Genomic DNA, 17522 nt, shown 5'->3' on the forward strand with positions numbered 1-17522 from the left:
GCGGTGCTCGTACAATAATTTGTTTTCATTCCAAAATAAATAAATTTTTTAATAAAATTTTTTTTTTTATTGTAAAAAAACTCATTCAAAAACGCCCATCCCTGATCACAGGGGGCACCAAGCGTGTAGTTCTTTCGCGACATTATTAACATTAAGATTAACTACGTGAGACTGACTGGTATGAAAACCCCTAGGAGATAGCCCAAGACTTCGGAAATAGGCCTGTGTTAGTATAATAGCACGTGTAGATTGAAGTCGGCCAGCGAACGACAATACCGTTGACTTCTGCAATTAGAATTGCATGATGGCATCCGAAGGTTTGAAGGTTGAAGGGTTTGAAGGAATTAATGGCCCAAAGCAGGCGGTGCTCGTACAATAATTTGAAATTGTTGGCGTCGGGGTCTGCAGCTTACAAGCGATTGCTGCCCGGCTCCGGATCTCTTAGATTCTCCACCTGCTGAATGCTCTCGTAATGCTTATGTTAGGCTGAAAACATCGCAGCAGAAATGTTGAAACGCGTCAGTTAAATTTGCAGCAGTGTTGCTAGATAGTTGAACATAGAAATCGCCAAAATGGTTCCCGAAAATCGTCCTTTGTTTTGAAAAATCGTCAACACACAAAACACTAAAATAAACCGTGTCCGGTTTATAATACGAAAAAAATAAATATGTCTAAAAACCTTTTACGAATTACTAAAATTCGCATTACTTATAACAAAAATATGTTTAATTGCATTCAGATAAATAACATACATATTATCTAATGAACTAAGCTGATAACGAAATTTCGTGCTAAAAATTTTCCTTTAACCCTTGTGTGTTTGAGGTACGAACTTTTTAAATTAGAAAATTGCCTTAAAACCTAAGCGAACTTTATTAGTGAAATTTTTCTAGTCATTGTATATATGCACATATATGGCGAAGAAGCCCTTCCGAAAAAACCTTAGAAGAAGGCCTGAAATTATAATTTTGGTATCTACTTTTAGAATACATATGTATGTATGTATATAAAAATCTTTTAAAAGCACAATAAATTTCTGGAAAAGTAAAAAAAATCGAAAAATCACCCCTAAAACAACTGGCAGTAAAAAACTGCACACAATGAAAAAATCGTAATTTGCTTGTCGAAATAGTCAAATCGTCAAGACAATTAAAAATCTTCCAAATGACGCCCAATTATCAACCAGGCAACACTGATTATATTAAGTTATGTTAGTTTTGGTTATGATATAGTGGCTGCCTCCATCCAATTGGCATTTGATAGCACACTTAAGCATGCGTCTGTCCCATACCGATACAGTTTAATTGGTTCCATGTAGAGGCCGACAATTTAACAATAATTTCAACCAATTATTTTTTTTTACTGAGCTTTGTGGTTCCCTGACGTTGGTCATGTTTACATCCGATAATAAAAGTTGCAGACAACCGACGCCTTAGTCTGACCTGTGCTGGGTGAAAGTATTCGATGATCTCGGAAATAAAATTTTGCTGCTTTGTTTCGTAATGACACACATCATTCACAGTTTTTTCTGTTTAAACATTGCATAAGATCGCTGAAATTTGAAGGCAAAAGCATTTTTTGGTAGAAATAGCATAGAATTCTTACAAATCAGTATTTGTTGATCGGAAAACTTTGCTTCTCTTCAGGATAATTCTAACAAAAATGCCATTTTCTAATACTAACGATTGTTTATGAGCCCTATTCTATACCATTTCTACGAAACATTAAATAAATGGCAACTTTAAGTGTTTTGAGCGCCCTCTAAATATTTTTTGAGCCCGAAACAAAAAAAGGGGTAATTTTTTTCGAGGGGGTGAGAGTAATAAAATTCGGCCTTTACTTTTTTCAATTGTATATCTGGACCGCCCTAGTATACAGTAAATGTTTGAAATTTTTATATTTTTACATTTGACTTTTTCTTCAAAAGAGCGAAAACATAGGTCACGCTGTTTATAACCATAATTGGCTAGCCGCCGATATTCGCTACAAAAAAATTTTGACCATAATTATACAACGCGCACAAAAGTCAGCTACGCTAAGAGCCACCAGCTTTGTAAATGTCTCCATGGGAACTTTAACTGATGTAAGTATTCTAATTTGAATTAATTTTCTAATTGTTTCAGGACTTTTTCAAAATATTATTTCTTATATGAAAAAGTTTTCCAAAGTATTCAGATTATTTCGGTAACATTTTAATAATTTTATTACCAAAATGTTGATGTTGCAAAAAATTTAAATTTTTTTACCTTCTCTTCATTCTTTTTCCATTATATTTCAGTTACTGCAATTATCCTATAAGTTCTTTGCCCTTATACGAACAATGTATGCAAGATAAGAAGTTTATGGGAGTAAGAAGCGATGGAAAATTTCGAGTATGCAAATGATACATTACGGTCTACTTAACGCTTTAATGCATAACTATAGAGAATTTGTTTGTCATACGGCAACCATATGTATGTAGATATTTGAGCTATTTACTAGTTATATGGTGTATAATTATTTAGCTATTTACTTGAGCAAATAAAAATAACCAAACAAGTTTTATAAATAAATAAGTTGTTTATTAGCACAATAAAAATATTTAAAAAAAATGTTAATAAGACTCAATAACATTGACAAATACATTAATTCAAAAGGTTTGAAGTGTAACTGGTGTGCTTTAGCCTAAGGGTGTCTTGGTGTCTTCATTTTCTTTTGGTGACGTCGAATTATTTTTTATCGGGCTTTGAAGTTTTGACGTTATATCTTATATATGATATATAAATAATACTTACAAAACCCGTAAATTTTCGCTTATTTTTATAATCTTAGATTTATTGTAAAGCCAACAACGAGTATGTACTTTCTTTTTCTAATACTTATTTGTACAGATGTAAGTATATTTTAAGAAAAAATTATTTAAACCAAAAAAAAAACAGTTTTCGTAATTTTTCTGATTTGAGTTTTGAATATAGACAAATGTAAGTTTAATACTTAGGCCATGTTGCATCCGCCAATTTTTAAAACAAGCCTCAAATACGTAATCAGCAACCCCAAAACCATAATAGACCGCTGTTACTTTTTCTCTATTAAGTTTTGGGTTTGAGCGAATCCGAAGGGAAAAGGAAGTCGTCGAGTAAATAAAGGAAAAACAACCATATTTTCAGGATTTCCAAATTTCTTACGAAAACACATAAAAGCTGTAAGGGCCGATTTCATAATAAAATTGAAGAATATTTTAAAATTTAAAGGATGCTTTATTTTGCTGATCGATTTCATAAAGCCACTTTAAAGATAAAGGTGCCCATAAAGGCTCTTTAGTTAGAGTCTGTTGTAGAGCGCGTAATGCAGTACGCATTGGATTACTGCTTTTTGGTTTTTTCACATTTTTATACCCAAGCGCACTTGTGCACAAGGGTATTATAACTTTGTTCACATAACGGTTGTTTGTAACAGGCAAAACGAATCGAGATAGATATAGACAAATGTATACATAAATGATCAGAATGAAAAGAGAAGTCGATTAAGCGGTGACTGTCTGTCCGTCCGTCCGTCCGTCTGTGTACACGATAACTCGAGTAAAAATTGAGATATCTTAACGAAACTTGGTACGTGAACTTCGTTTGGGCGTAGGACGGATGGTATTGAAAATGGGCGAAATCGGACAATAACCACGCCTACCTCCCATATAACGGTAATTTTAAGAAATATGAAAACTGCGATATTTTAGTAACTACTGAAGATAATTCACTCAAAATTGATACTTGCAATGAGTTTCAGACGAAAAACATGAATATTGTAAATTTTTGGAAAATGGGCGTAGCCACGCCCACTTATGGTTACATGTGTATATCTTGGTAACCGCTGCACCAATTTCTTCCAAACTTGGCACAGTTGTTGGCCCTGGTACAACAATGGCCGAAAATTTCTAAAATCGGACAATAACCACGCCCACATCCCATATAACGGTAATTTCGAGAAATACAAAATCTTCGATAAATCAGTAAATATTGAAGCTAATTTATTCAAAATTGATGGTTGCAACAATTCTTTACCAAGAAATACGTTTATGACAAAATTTTGGAAAATGGGCGTGGCACCGCCCACTTGTGATCACATATATGTATCTCGCTAACCGTTCTAGCAATTTGTACCAAGCTCGGTATGGTTATTGTGCTTGCCACATAAAAGCAAACCGTTGAAAATCGGACTAAAATTGAGGCCGCTTTTCATATAACGGTAAATTTCAGAAATGCTTGAAATTTCAATATTTCGAAGTTTAAGGACGCTAATTCACTTAAAATGATACACCCCGGCGGTAGCTTTCGGAAAGGTGGAAAACATATATTTAATACTTGCGCCGGGTATTTAATGTTCGGCTCCGCCCGAACTTAGACTTTCTTACTTGTTTGAAGTTCGTTTTACCCTTTTCAAGTTTAAGTGCCTTAAAAACCTACATTTCTACATTTCTGACACCCCCCTCCCTAAATACGGCCTTGGTAATCATAATACATAGATAGATATGAATATCGTTACTTTAATTCGCAGAGACACTAATTAACACTTTTTTCGAAACTGCGTTTTTCTCATATGTAATTTGGAAAGAAATTTTAAAGTGTTAGTACCAAAAACAACGGAAATACCAGCCACTTTTTAAAAAGCCCAAACACTCCTTTTATAATGTTTTTCGCTTCTCCTGTAAAATAAAAATATGTAAATTTACTTAAAAATAATATAACACAAAAAAGAACGATTTAATTGAAGAAAAGGGCTATAAGGAGTTTTTTTTTAACTCGTGTAAAGTTTGTAAAAGTGAACTTGCAAACTTTTTAATCTACATAAGCTAGCGATATGTTAAATATACATACTTACCTACATAAATATGGAAACAACGCACCATGTTTATTTCATTTCGAATTGCTTGTATTTTCAACAAATTTTTTTAAATTAAATAAGCAAATTTTTGTTTGAACAGTTTGCAGCAGTTTGTTTAAATTCATTTAGAATGGGAGCATAACTCTTTGTCAAAAGCCTACAAAACGGTTTTAAACAAACAAGCAAAGCTGCCATTTGGCCAGCCTTCATCTTAATACATATACATATAAAAATCCCATGTCACTGTGTTCGTTTGCGTTAATCTCCGAAACCGCTTAACCGATTTCAATGATGAAATTTTGTGGGTGTGTATTGTTGGTTCCAACTTAAAAGATAAGAGAGTTTTGAACCCGAGAAAAAATATTTTTTTTTTTCATCGAAATTTTGTTTCTATGCTTCTCGCAACGTTCTTAGAAATCCCGTGTCGCTATGTTCATTTACGCTAATAACAATATTTTGTGAATTTCAATATCAAATGAAATGTAAGAAACAATATGGTTCTTCACACCGAGCTCGGTATTCGATAACTCGGTGTCCGGTAATTATTTCTAATGTGTTTTGGTTGTGTAAAATAGTCTTACAGAAACAAATAAATATATTAAATATATTACATCATTTGAAAAAAAAAATATTTAAGTCTTTTTTTATTTTAATCTTCAATCGTAACCAGTTTTTAAGCTTGCACAAGATTATTTATAGAATAAGAAATCGTGTAAAACTCTTCGTCAACGTGAAAAATTAAAACAATGGGTATGTAGATACTATCAGGCCGATTCTGAACAGGAACTCCCTGGGAGTTTTCTCTCCTTTCCCTTTCCTCCTATCATGAATAAAAATTCCCTGCGGATTTTTTATATCAAATGGCGGATTGAGCTGTCAAAAAAGTATCAAACAGCTTTTGCGAAGTTTGAATTTTCTCCTCCCAAATTTTCGGGGGAAATGCTAGTTCTTGGGAATTAATTATTGGAGGATTTCTTTTTCGGGAGAAACAAATTCCCGGAGAACAAACTCCCTGGGAGTATTCAGATTTGGGCTATATAAATGTATGTATGCATGTCAAATCGAGCTTTCTGATACTACTTTTTGTCTATTTCCGCGGTGCACGTATCTAGGAAATTTCACTTTCAACTGTGAAGATTATTATCGAAAAGCAATATTTATATCGCTATAGGATAATATTTTGCTCGATCTCCGTGAAAGATTGGCGAAAGAGATATTAAACATTTTTGATTTGAACTTATTACTTCCATCTAAAATTGGGGAATATAATACACCTGACGAAAAAGATAATGCTATCGAACGCGTAAAATCGCTTGGTTAAACGATACGAACTTTTCTTAGAAAAAGACGGTATCAATTTGGAATGAGACTATAAAGCGAAAAGCCAGCAGCAGAAGTTCTTGGTAAATGCGACAAATATGCTTTTCCAATGATTAACAAACTTCTCCGCATTCTCGTCACACTTCCAACTAGTAACGCTACTTCCGAAGGAAGTTTTTCAACCTTTTGCCGGTTAAAAGCATGGCTGCGTAGTACCATGAATGAAGAAAGACTGATAGGTCCAGCACTTTTACACGTACACTTAGATATTGAAATTGACACTGAAAGGATAATAGAAAGATTTGCAAAAGGAAAGCGCAAAATTGAATTTGCAATTTAAATTATTACAATCAAAATTCTGAATAAGTTGTTAAGTTACTTAATTACATCCTTCATTTTACCAACATTGTAAGCAAGAACTAAGTATTTATATGTATATATTACATTAATAAACCCAAGGTATAACTTTACATCTTGTGTTTTTTTTTTATAGTACATGCAATCCTTTGATTAGACCTTGCACCAAATTCACAAAATGAAAAGTAATATTATATCACAAAACACTTTTCTTCACACTTCATAAAAAATACTCGAAGCTAAATATATTTGCATGAAAAATAAATTAGGGTTAGATGCCTGCAATTTAACGTTATTTGACAAGTTGATCCCAAGCAGTCATTGAATTTAAAAAATCAGTACAATGCTTATCGGTTAGTATACTTTTTTCTAACAGTTTCGAAAGTTATTTAATCCTTTAACTTACTTTTAAAATAGTAACATTCTGGAAAATATGTTACAAAAATTCAAAAATAAGAAAACAAGACATCTTTGAAGAGCCTGAAAGCAGTTTCGCATTCTGCACAAATTTTCACTTGGATAAACGGTTTTAGAGGATAAATTTACCAATCTTAAAAAAATATATAATTAACAAATACTTGCCATGTACTCTTTGTTTGGAAATTACCCAAGTACATACATAAATATACATGTACGTTGAAATTTTTGTGTCACATGAGTGGGAAGCGATGTTTTGCCTTTAGTTTATAAATGTGTAAATATGTACATCCATGTATGTATTCAAGAATGATAGAATGATAGAAACGTAAACAAGTTGCACAAGTGTGACGTCATGCAAACAACGATTCTGTCAAATTCGTTAAGAGAGGAATAGCGGTCCGAGATCGGCGCAACCTTTGTATTCTCTCAATCGTGGTATGTATTTAGCAAGTTCAATCAGTGATCGCTGTTTAGCTCAAATACCATTATGTGTGTTAGGAGCTCGTGTTTGATCGGCACTGACGTACAGAATTTTCGCGTAGCTATGCGCTGTATTTGGCGACCGAATAGGCATATGCTTTTACGTTTTTGTATTTTTTGGTAAGTTTACACCCAAAAAAATTCTGTTTATCTTCGAAGAAGAAAATATAAGTATACCACTCTGTTTCTTTTTACAAATGCTTTGTTTTAAAAAAATTATTATTAAAATCAGCTTAGTACTTTGAGAAATAAGTCGTGACAAACAATTTCCATATAATCAATTTTATATAATAGTATAGAGTATAGCAAGGCATATTCAACAAGGTACAAGTGACAATTCAGTCGAGGTCTCTCATACCTGTCTGTAATGTCAAAAAATGTAAACAAAGAAATTAACCCTTTGTTATGCATTTACCATATTTGATAGAACTCAACCTCTTTGAAATGAAAGTTTTTGTAAATATGAAAATATATAAAATCTCAGTAGAATCAGCTTATTGAATTTTCGGTTTAATGTAAATGTGGAAATGCATACTTACACAAAATTACACACTAAATGAAACACACTCATTTATAAAGCCGTTTTGACAATTTTCTACTTTTACTATTCCAATGTTTTTGAGCATTTCTTTTTGTATTCAAATACTTAATTCTAAAGTATATTAGACAATAATAAAAGTTTGATTCTTCTAAATTTTGATCAGAACTTAACTTCAATAATTTAGCTATTAAATTTTTGCTATTCGAAATTTCCTTTCCATTAAATTTTTTAAAAATTACTTTCAGTTTCTTTATATCAACAAGGAATACTGGTTTAGGTTTTATCAGACCACTATTTGAAATTTGGCCTATCCATGTATGTATGTATATGAAAGGGAGATTTTCTTTTCATATTCGCTATGATAAATCCAGCACCTGTGACCAAACGCGTCCACTTAGAAATACTCGGCTGCGATAGGCAACAAATAAAGTCACGACCGCACGTGAAGAGTCTCCTAATGAAACATCGCAGCAATTTGCCCACCGTTGTCGCTTCACTTGACAATTCGAAGGATTAAAATAACGCACAAGTTTGTTCTCCAGGCTCTTGACAAACACAACGCACCGCTCGCAATTCCTTTTCATTTTATTATGTATTTAAAATCAGTCGCATAGCTCACAATTGAAGATTTATATTAAAAAAAATTTTTGACATTTCAGTCGCAGTTCAAAAGAGAGAAATGTCGAAATCACTTCTTCCTTGTTATGCCTTGGAGTATAGATATAGATATACACTTCTATGAAATTTAGAGCATTTTAGGTGCTGCAAATAAGGTTGAAGGTATCTTTGGGTATGCACATACGTACATACACGAAAATTAAAAGCATATCTTATGGCTTATAATGATTTCAAAAGCATTTTGTGGAGCTTATATTTAGAATTTATTGGCATATTTTAAGCGTTTAAAAAAAGTTTGTAGAAGCATATTTTGGATTGTCCTAGATATCACATGTTTTTAATAAATAGAACACAAGAAGATATTTTTTTTTTATTTGTACTACTCCAGATGTAGTTTTTGAACTCACCCGCGATGCAAATTTACATCGTTAGATCTAATCTTCACATTTTTTGATGAGCTTTACAAATATGTTAGAAATGTAGCAGCAGGGAGTCCCCCGAAACCAGAAAAATTCTGAAAAGGGTCTACGAGAAAAAAAGTTTGGGAACCTCTGCTTTAAATCAATATTTTTTCGTGATTATTGTTTTCTCAGGTGTTTCATAATTCACCCCGTGTTTGCTAAGTAAACATATACATACATATGTAGCTCTAATCTAATTATAGGGGTGGGTAACGGTATATAAGCAGCCGAAACTCTACTTAGTTTAAGTTTTCGCATTAAGCACTTCACATACAACAATCAGTCAAAATGGCCAACCAGTTCGTTTGCTGTCTCTTGCTGTTGATCGCAGCCACAAGTACCTATGCTCAATTTACCACTCACTCCGGAATTCAAGGTGGTGTAGCACCCAGTGGCGCCCGGTCATACGTCGTATCGGTGAAGGACTCAGGTGGATCCATCGTCTGTGGTGGTGCTTTATACAATGATGTTACCGTTATTACCGTTGCCTCGTGTTTGGTTTTCCTCACTCCTGAAAATTTGGTAGCAGGTGTAAACAATGACACTAAGACCGTAAAAATTGTGGCACATCTTTCCCATCCTGACTATGGTTTCTACACAAATGAACATGATGTGGCCCTCTTGAAGTTAGCAGAATCCGTAAGTGCTGAGTACGTTAAATTGCCCAGCAAGAAACCGGTTACCAGTTCCGCCGGCATTGTCACTGGCTGGGATGACAGTAATACTTTGGTAGATGTACCTGAAACCGTCATAGCCCGTGCCGATTGCGTTTCTGGCAAATATGGCTACGACGATGATGACGTTTTTGACTCAAATGTATGTGGTCTTGCTGATAACCAAGCTTGCAACGCTATTGAAGGAGTGCCATTGGTTTCAAACAATCAGTTGGTTGGTTTGCTTTCCTGGGGTAATGCATGTTCCAACAGTGCCAATCCAGCGGTATACACAGACGCTTTCGCTGAGAAATCATGGATTGAAAGCAATGTAAACAGTTTGTAAAATTTCAATAAAGAACAATAAATAATGCAGCAAATACTTATATAAATATTCATAAGGGTTGGCCAACATGTAGCCTTAGATTCGTAGATTTACATGGTTGGATTGCCGATAAAGGCTTCTTAATCTTAGAACAGTGACATAGCTATACAACTTAATCTCGTGACTTGGGTACTCAGTGCCCAGTAATGCATTTCATATGGAAATTTAAGCTTTCTAAGAAGTTTTTTTTTCTAAACAATCCAATATTTCGCTTACTTATGCACATAGTTTAATGAACTTTTTTTTTATTGTTAGAAACAAAGGTTTTTTTTATAGAAAAAACATAAAGATCATATAAAGTTTTAGTTTTAAACCGCTCAGATGGGTGAAATTCTCCGATGTCTTTTTGATGCATTTTGGTTTGGTGTCGACGTTGTTGGAGTATTGTCCTCATCTTAATCAATATCTCATTCTGTATCAGCATCGGCATTGTATTTTTCGAAATAGCACTTTTTACATGTTCTTATATAGTGTTTGGTGCATGTCGTAGTAAGGCAGTGTTCACAAACCGCTGTAGTTTTGTTGTCGGTTTTAGAAGCTTTGCATGTTTCACACCGCCGTTTCAAAGTGCTGATCTGCGGAAAGAAAAGAAAGTTTTAAAATATATTTGAAACTTATACGCTAACTTATAAAATTAATTATGAAAGCGTGCCTGTATTGCTGGACGCGATTTCGGTACTTCGGGAGCCTGTTTGAAATCTATCAAGTCCATAGCAGTTTTTTTTGCAGAATTAATTTTTGTTTTACAACGGTTGTGGGATTGTTTTTGTGTTAGTTCCATAGAGAGCTCTTTCAAAAATATTTTTCTCTTTTCCGACTTATTGGTATTCCACATAGAGTGACTATGCTCAAAAAGCCTGAAAATAAATAAAAAATCAAAAATAAATAAAATAATGCCATGGGCCAGCGGTTTGTTTTTATTTTGCCAGTGAATCTACGCAGCATTTTGTCAAAAGTGTCAACACCATCTTTATGCTTATTATAGTCATGTATGACTTGTGGTTTTTTTGTTACAGTATTGACATCTTCGCTGGAATGGGCAGTTGAAAGCAGTAGCATGTTTTACTTCGAATGTGTTGTAAAGCTTACTAATTGCATAGATTTTGAAAAGTAAAACACTGATTTAAACACACCCCTTTTCTTTGCTTCTTCAGAAGATGTAAAAAGTTTTGGCAATTGCGGCTTAAATATTGCCTCTTATTGTGCCCACCATGGTAGTATTCCGTACAAGCAATTCCTCCGCCAAGTCATAGCTTGTGAAAAAGTTGTCCATCGTGATATTCACCCCACCCTCATCCAAGTATCGATCGCTGAGTCGCATTACGAGATTGCGCGCAATTCCAGTTGACCTTTGTACATTAGGCTGTGAACCCAAATATACTTCGCCTGCAAGTGGATAATTGGAAGTTGCGTCAACAAGCCAAAATATTTGTATGCCATATTTTCCAGGCTTGGAGGGAATGTATTGGCGGAAACTGCATCGGTGTCTTGCCAATATCTTAATTTTTTTGGTAGTGTTTGACGCATATTTGCGTGAATTACCCTTTCAGCTTTCCAATTTGTCTCAAGTACAATACATTCAACAAGTGACACTGGGAAAACGCGTATGAAGGCATTTCTTTTTGACTTAAAACTTTCCGTGCAGTCGATTGTCTGCGCATTTCCAACGCCAGTTCTGTTCGCCGTTTTTCAGTTTGGCTTGGCATTGACCACCATATGGTTTTGTCGTTCCTTCCTTGACCACAATATTTTTCGCCACGATTGGCCTCAGTAAGCGAAGTTGACAAATCAAGTATGTTTTCATCGGGATCTATATCTACTGCAGCTACCTCGTGAGCATATTCTTCGAAACGTGGATTATGTGCCACGACGTGTTTCACTGCTTCGATTCTTTTTTATTTCTTTTCATACCGCAGAAATTTATGTTACTTTTTATATCAGCCCAGATCCCCCGTTTTAGTATTCTTCTTCGTTTTCCGCTCGTCTTCGCATTATCTTCGGATTTGTGCATAAGTTAGTTAAGAATTCTGAAACAGCTGGCAACTCTCCTAAATATAGTTAAGAAATAAACAAATCTCTAGCGTCTGATATTGTGACACCTAAATAAATATTTCATGCGCCTGATGAATTAAGTTAAATTAGATTTTTTAAATACGTGACCGCGCTCCTAAATATCGTTCAGAAATAAAGCCTTTTTAAACCCATTTCATTTGATACCAATATTTTTAATAATCGCTTTAACTTATTAAATAATTTGAGTTTTCCTTTTTAAACAGGTGGCAAGCCTCATTAATGTTCTAAATATTAAAACTAAGGAAAGATACCAGCTTCGTTTCACGTCATATTTTAATATTTCATTTAACTTATGCTAATTCTAATTTTTAAACAGGTGGCAACCATATTCAAAATATTTTAAAAACAAGACCTTGTTAAATCTTTTTCGACTGACACACATATCGAGATACATATTTAAATTGTGTAACTAATTCCCTTAAGTCAAGTGAATTTGAATCCGAAAAAAACGTGTTTAGCCCATGTCAATTTATACTTATTCATTTGACTTATTAAATAATTTGAGTTTAAATTTTAACACAGGTGGAAACTCTGTTTAATGTTATAAATGCTCAAACTATGGATGAAACGATACGAGTAAATACAAGTACATACTCCCTACTTTTCGTTCGATACCATCGATACTTTTGAACCAAATACTGAGTAGGTATCGAAGAAAAAGTACTCGTATCGAAACCCGAAATCAAGTTAAATTTTCCTCGGAAATTTTTTCCTCTACGTTTATGCCTAATATGAGTCGCCCTGTGCTTTTTGGCAACTTAATTGCCAGCGAAAACCGCGAGAAGGCGCCAAAGTCGACATAATGCAAAGTATACACGATCCAATTGCATCACCAAAGTCGATCGTTTGCAACGTTTGCACGGCCAATTGTTCGAGTGGAAGTGTGAAGTGGATGAATGTTCAGTACAGACATTTTAACGCGATGTAAAAGTCACTGAGTAACTGTATTATTCTTCACGCTGTAAACATTAGCGGGCAATACTAAAGGTCGGGGCAAATAGCTATGTTATTGGAGAAAAGAAATAAAGAAAAAGGTTGATTCAAAATGCAAAAAACATTCTTAGAAAACACTAAAATATTAAATGTATCCCAAGCCCAGAAAACTCAAACGCTTACTTCGAGAATCTAGTCTGTAGAAAATGTGGTTAAAAAAACACTCATTTTGGAAACTCATAAACGCTACATCAAAATATTGTTATTTGTGGGACAACATAGACGCGTATATGAAGAAAAATATTTGGAGCTCGCGCTAGTCGGTTTTTTATAAAAACGCTGATGTTTTAAATTTCGGAAAATTTGGAAAATAAAAAAATTTAAAACATCAGCATTTTTATTTGCAAAATTTTTTTTTAACCGACTTCCAAAAAGGAGGAGGTTATCAGTTCGTCGGAATATCTTCTATTTTTTTTTTTGTATATATGTTACCCCATAACTTTGGACCACGTCAACCAATTTCGATAATTCTTTTGCATAGGAAAGGTAGTGTCTCAGAGGTGGTCCCATACTAATCTGGTTTAGTTCCGATCATTATATCATGATATATATATATATATTTTTTTTAAGTCGGTCTTTTTTTGCTAAAAATTACTTGTTGAATAAAAAAATATGTTTTTATCCAAAGCAAGAAATATGTTTGTGATAAAATTTTGGAAAATGGGCGGGGCACCGCCCACTTATGATCACATATATGTATCTCGATAACCGTTCTACCAATTTATACCAAACTCGGTAGGGTTATTGTGCTTGCAACATAAAAGCAAAACCTTGAAAATTATTGAAATCGGACTAAAATTGAGGCCACTTTTCATATAACGGTAAATTTCAGAAATGCTTTAAACTGCAATATTTCGAAATTTAAGGACGCTAATATACTCAAAACTGATACACCCCGGCTTACCATGTAGCGGTAGCTTTCGGAAAGGTGAAAGTCATATACTAAATACTTGCGCCGGGTATTTAATGTTCGGCTCCGCCCGAACTTAGACTTTCTTACTTGTTTGATTAAGAAAAGTTCAGAACTTGAGTCTCTCAGTTTTCGAGATATCCGAACGTAATTTTGTAAATGGGTATATTTTTATATTGTATTAATCATTTGTCGGAAGCGGAAGAGTCGGACCACTATAACATATAGCCTCCATACAAGTGATTGTTCAGATATGAGATTTTTCGTTATAACTTCTCCATTTATGCAACTAGGAACATGAAATTTTGCAATACTTGCACGCAATTTCAACAGAATACTTACAGTGAAAATGGTGAAGATTTGGTCGCTATAACCTAAAGCCTCCATACAACTGATTGTTCAGATATGGGGTTTTACTGTATAACTCCTTTATCTGGACAGCTAAAACCGATAAATTTTCGTAAACTATTTTATAAATAATAATATAAAGTCTACTGAGAAAATCATTAAAATTTATGCTGTATAAGCTTTATCTCCTATACGACTGATTGTTCAGATACCAGTTTTTGCGATATAACTCCTTTATGTAGGAAGCTAAACCCATTAAATTGTGTTACCGGTTTACATACCGATCGCATAGCAGTGAAAATCACTTAGATTGGTGCTATATAAAGTATATCTTCCATACCTCTGATGCTTTAGATACGATTTTTTATGTACGTATGTAATTCCTCTATCGATGCGTGTTGTGAATACATGAAAGGTATGAAGCCTACGGCATAGCCGAAGACAGCACTGCTCTTACCTGTTTCGTCATATTTAAGTTAATTTAAAGAAAAAAAAGATATGCGTGTCACCATTGCAGTCATTTGAAAATTGGTCTAAATCTGGCCCTCTTTTTTACATGGCATTTAATGTTTTCTTTTAAAACATTAGTAAAATGTAACGGCCAGACTACCATTTGGCATGATCCAATGTGAGATTGCTGCAGCTTATCTATTTTTACAAAATGTTTAGTTCTGCTGTTGCGAAAACGCGGAGTAATCAATCAAATAAAAAAACATCAGTGACTTATTTGTTGGCACAGCTTTTTTATTTATGGGGGTTCACACTTGTATGGTGTTTATATTCGAGATTCGGCGGTAATGTATCTTTTAACTTACATACACTTAATTTCGGTTTTCTAATAAGCAAAATAAGCAAAATAGATATCATAATGCGTCAGCACCGCTGTAGTCCTTCAAGTAACATCGTAAATAGACGTACACCTGTACATACATATTTACTGAGCATGTGTATGTATGTATGTATACTGTATATGCCCATTAGCCTGTATCAAATAAAATGGTTTTTTTTCTTTCGGCACTACATATCTATCTATGTATATGCAACTTTCGTTGTTGGTCACAAAAAATATTTGTCCTCTATCTTCGTTTTTCAGTTAGCACTCGTAATAATTAAATTGTTAGGAGTAAAATTAGAGTTAAATCGTTAAATAATTAACACAACAATTTTCGAGGGTTAACTTGCTAACTCTACATATGTCAATGTCTGCCAATGAATAAAAAAATGTAAAAAATGTTTAATTTAAAAAATATTTTTGAATATGTATGTAAATATGTAAATATATACATAAGTATGTTCATAGAGAGAGTGGTGCCTTCTTAGTTTCCAATGGTGCAAGCAAAATGTATTTAACAAAGTGTGATTTAATTTGACATTGCTCTCAGAAGAACCATCCTAAAATGTCAAATTAAAAAAAATTAGTATGAATTTTGAATTGTTTGTTTATATTTTTTGACATAATATTTAGTACCTTAAAAGACCTTGTGTGCAAGACATTGTCTGGTTTAGGAATATAAAAATTTAACTCTGAGCTACTTAACTTGCTATTTATATATTTAAATCTGGATGTTCTGCAAGTGGGCCTAAGTGAAAGTTTGAAGTAGCCAGGACTTATTGTTGATTTTTCGCTAGTTTTTTTGTTGAAGTTTTTGCTAATTTGTTCCCTATAAACCAGTCGTTGAACACACTTTGGAAGGAAGAAAGTGACTGACACCGATAACAAAAAAATGCACAAAAATCAACGGTAAGTCCTACCTACTTGAAACTTGCATCAGTTATACTAAATTTTAATAGGCTAGAAGATTGAGTTTTTTTTTTTGTTTTATTTGCTATCTCTAATTGTTTATTAAAACTATTGGGCGGAAACTTAGCCACAATTATTTTTTTGTGACCGCCAACGAAATTTTCATATGGCACCGAAGGAAGAAATAAACGTTCGTTTTAAGTGACACAGTCTAATATGTATACATATATATGTACATACGTGTTAGCTCATGTTAGCTAAGTAAACATATACATACATATGTAGCTCTAATCTAATTATAGGGGTCGGTAACGGTATATAAGCAGCCGAACTCTACTTAGTTTAAGTTTTCGCATTAAGCACTTCCCATACAACAATCCGTCAAAATGGCCAACCAGTTCGTTTGCTGTCTATTGCTGTTGATCGCAGCCACAAGCACCTATGCTCAGATAAGCTCTTCCGTCGGAATTGAAGGTGGTGTAGCAGCAGCCAGTGGCACCCGGTCATACGTCGTATCAGTGAAGAACTCAGGTGGATCCATCATCTGTGGTGGTGCTTTATACAATGATGTTACCGTTATTACCGTTGCCTCGTGTTTGGTTTTCCTCAATCCTGAAAAATTGGTTGTAGGTGTAAACAATGGCACTAAGAACGTAAAAATTGTGGCATCTCTTTCCAATCCTGACTTTGACTCCGACACAAGTGAACATGATGTGGCCCTCTTGAAGTTAGCAGAATCCGTAAGTGCTGAGTACATTGAATTGCCCAGCAAGAAAGCGGTTACCAGTTCCACCGGCGTTCTCACTGGCTGGGATGCCAATAATTCTTTGGTAGATGTATCTGAAACCATCATAGCCCGTGCCAGTTGCGTTTCTGGCAAATATGACTACGACGATGATGACGTTTTTGCCTCAAATGTATGCGGTCTTGCTAAAAACAAAGCTTGCAACGCTGTTGCAGGAGTGCCATTGGTTTCAAACAATCAGTTGGTGGGTTTGCTTTCCTGGGGTGCTGCTTGTGCCAACGACAAAAATCCAGCTGTCTTCACAGACGTTTTCGCAGAGAAATCATGGATTAAAAGCAATGTAAACAGTTTGTAAAATTTCAATAAAGAACAATAAATATTGCAGCAAATATATAAATATTGATAGTTGGCAAATTTGTAACCTTAGTTTCGTAGATTTATTTATTTTATTTATGCCTAATTTATACAACAGACACTTGAGACTTTGGTACTAAGATGTTTGTCATCAAATTTAATAATTACTTAGTTAAAAAATAATTTTTTAATTTTAATTGTAGTACAGATTTAGTATTAGATAGATCTAGATCCAAAAAATTTGAGAAGAAGCTAAGTTCAGAAAGAGT

General features: G+C 34.0%; 1 protein-coding gene across 1 annotated transcript; it reads left to right on the forward strand.

Annotated features, from left to right (window-relative positions):
- Nucleotides 1-9339: 9339 nt before the first annotated feature.
- Nucleotides 9340-10050, forward strand: LOC118739756 (trypsin alpha-3-like). Its single transcript, XM_036471287.1, has one exon. The coding sequence runs from the start codon at nucleotides 9340-9342 to the stop codon at nucleotides 10048-10050; it is 711 nt and encodes a 236-aa protein (XP_036327180.1).
- Nucleotides 10051-17522: the final 7472 nt, after the last annotated feature.

The sequence above is a fragment of the Rhagoletis pomonella genome, unplaced genomic scaffold (genome assembly GCF_013731165.1).
Source record: "Rhagoletis pomonella isolate Grant_MI unplaced genomic scaffold, Rhpom_1.0 Rhpom_scaffold_00001, whole genome shotgun sequence".
NCBI classification, from domain to species: Eukaryota; Metazoa; Arthropoda; class Insecta; order Diptera; family Tephritidae; genus Rhagoletis; species Rhagoletis pomonella.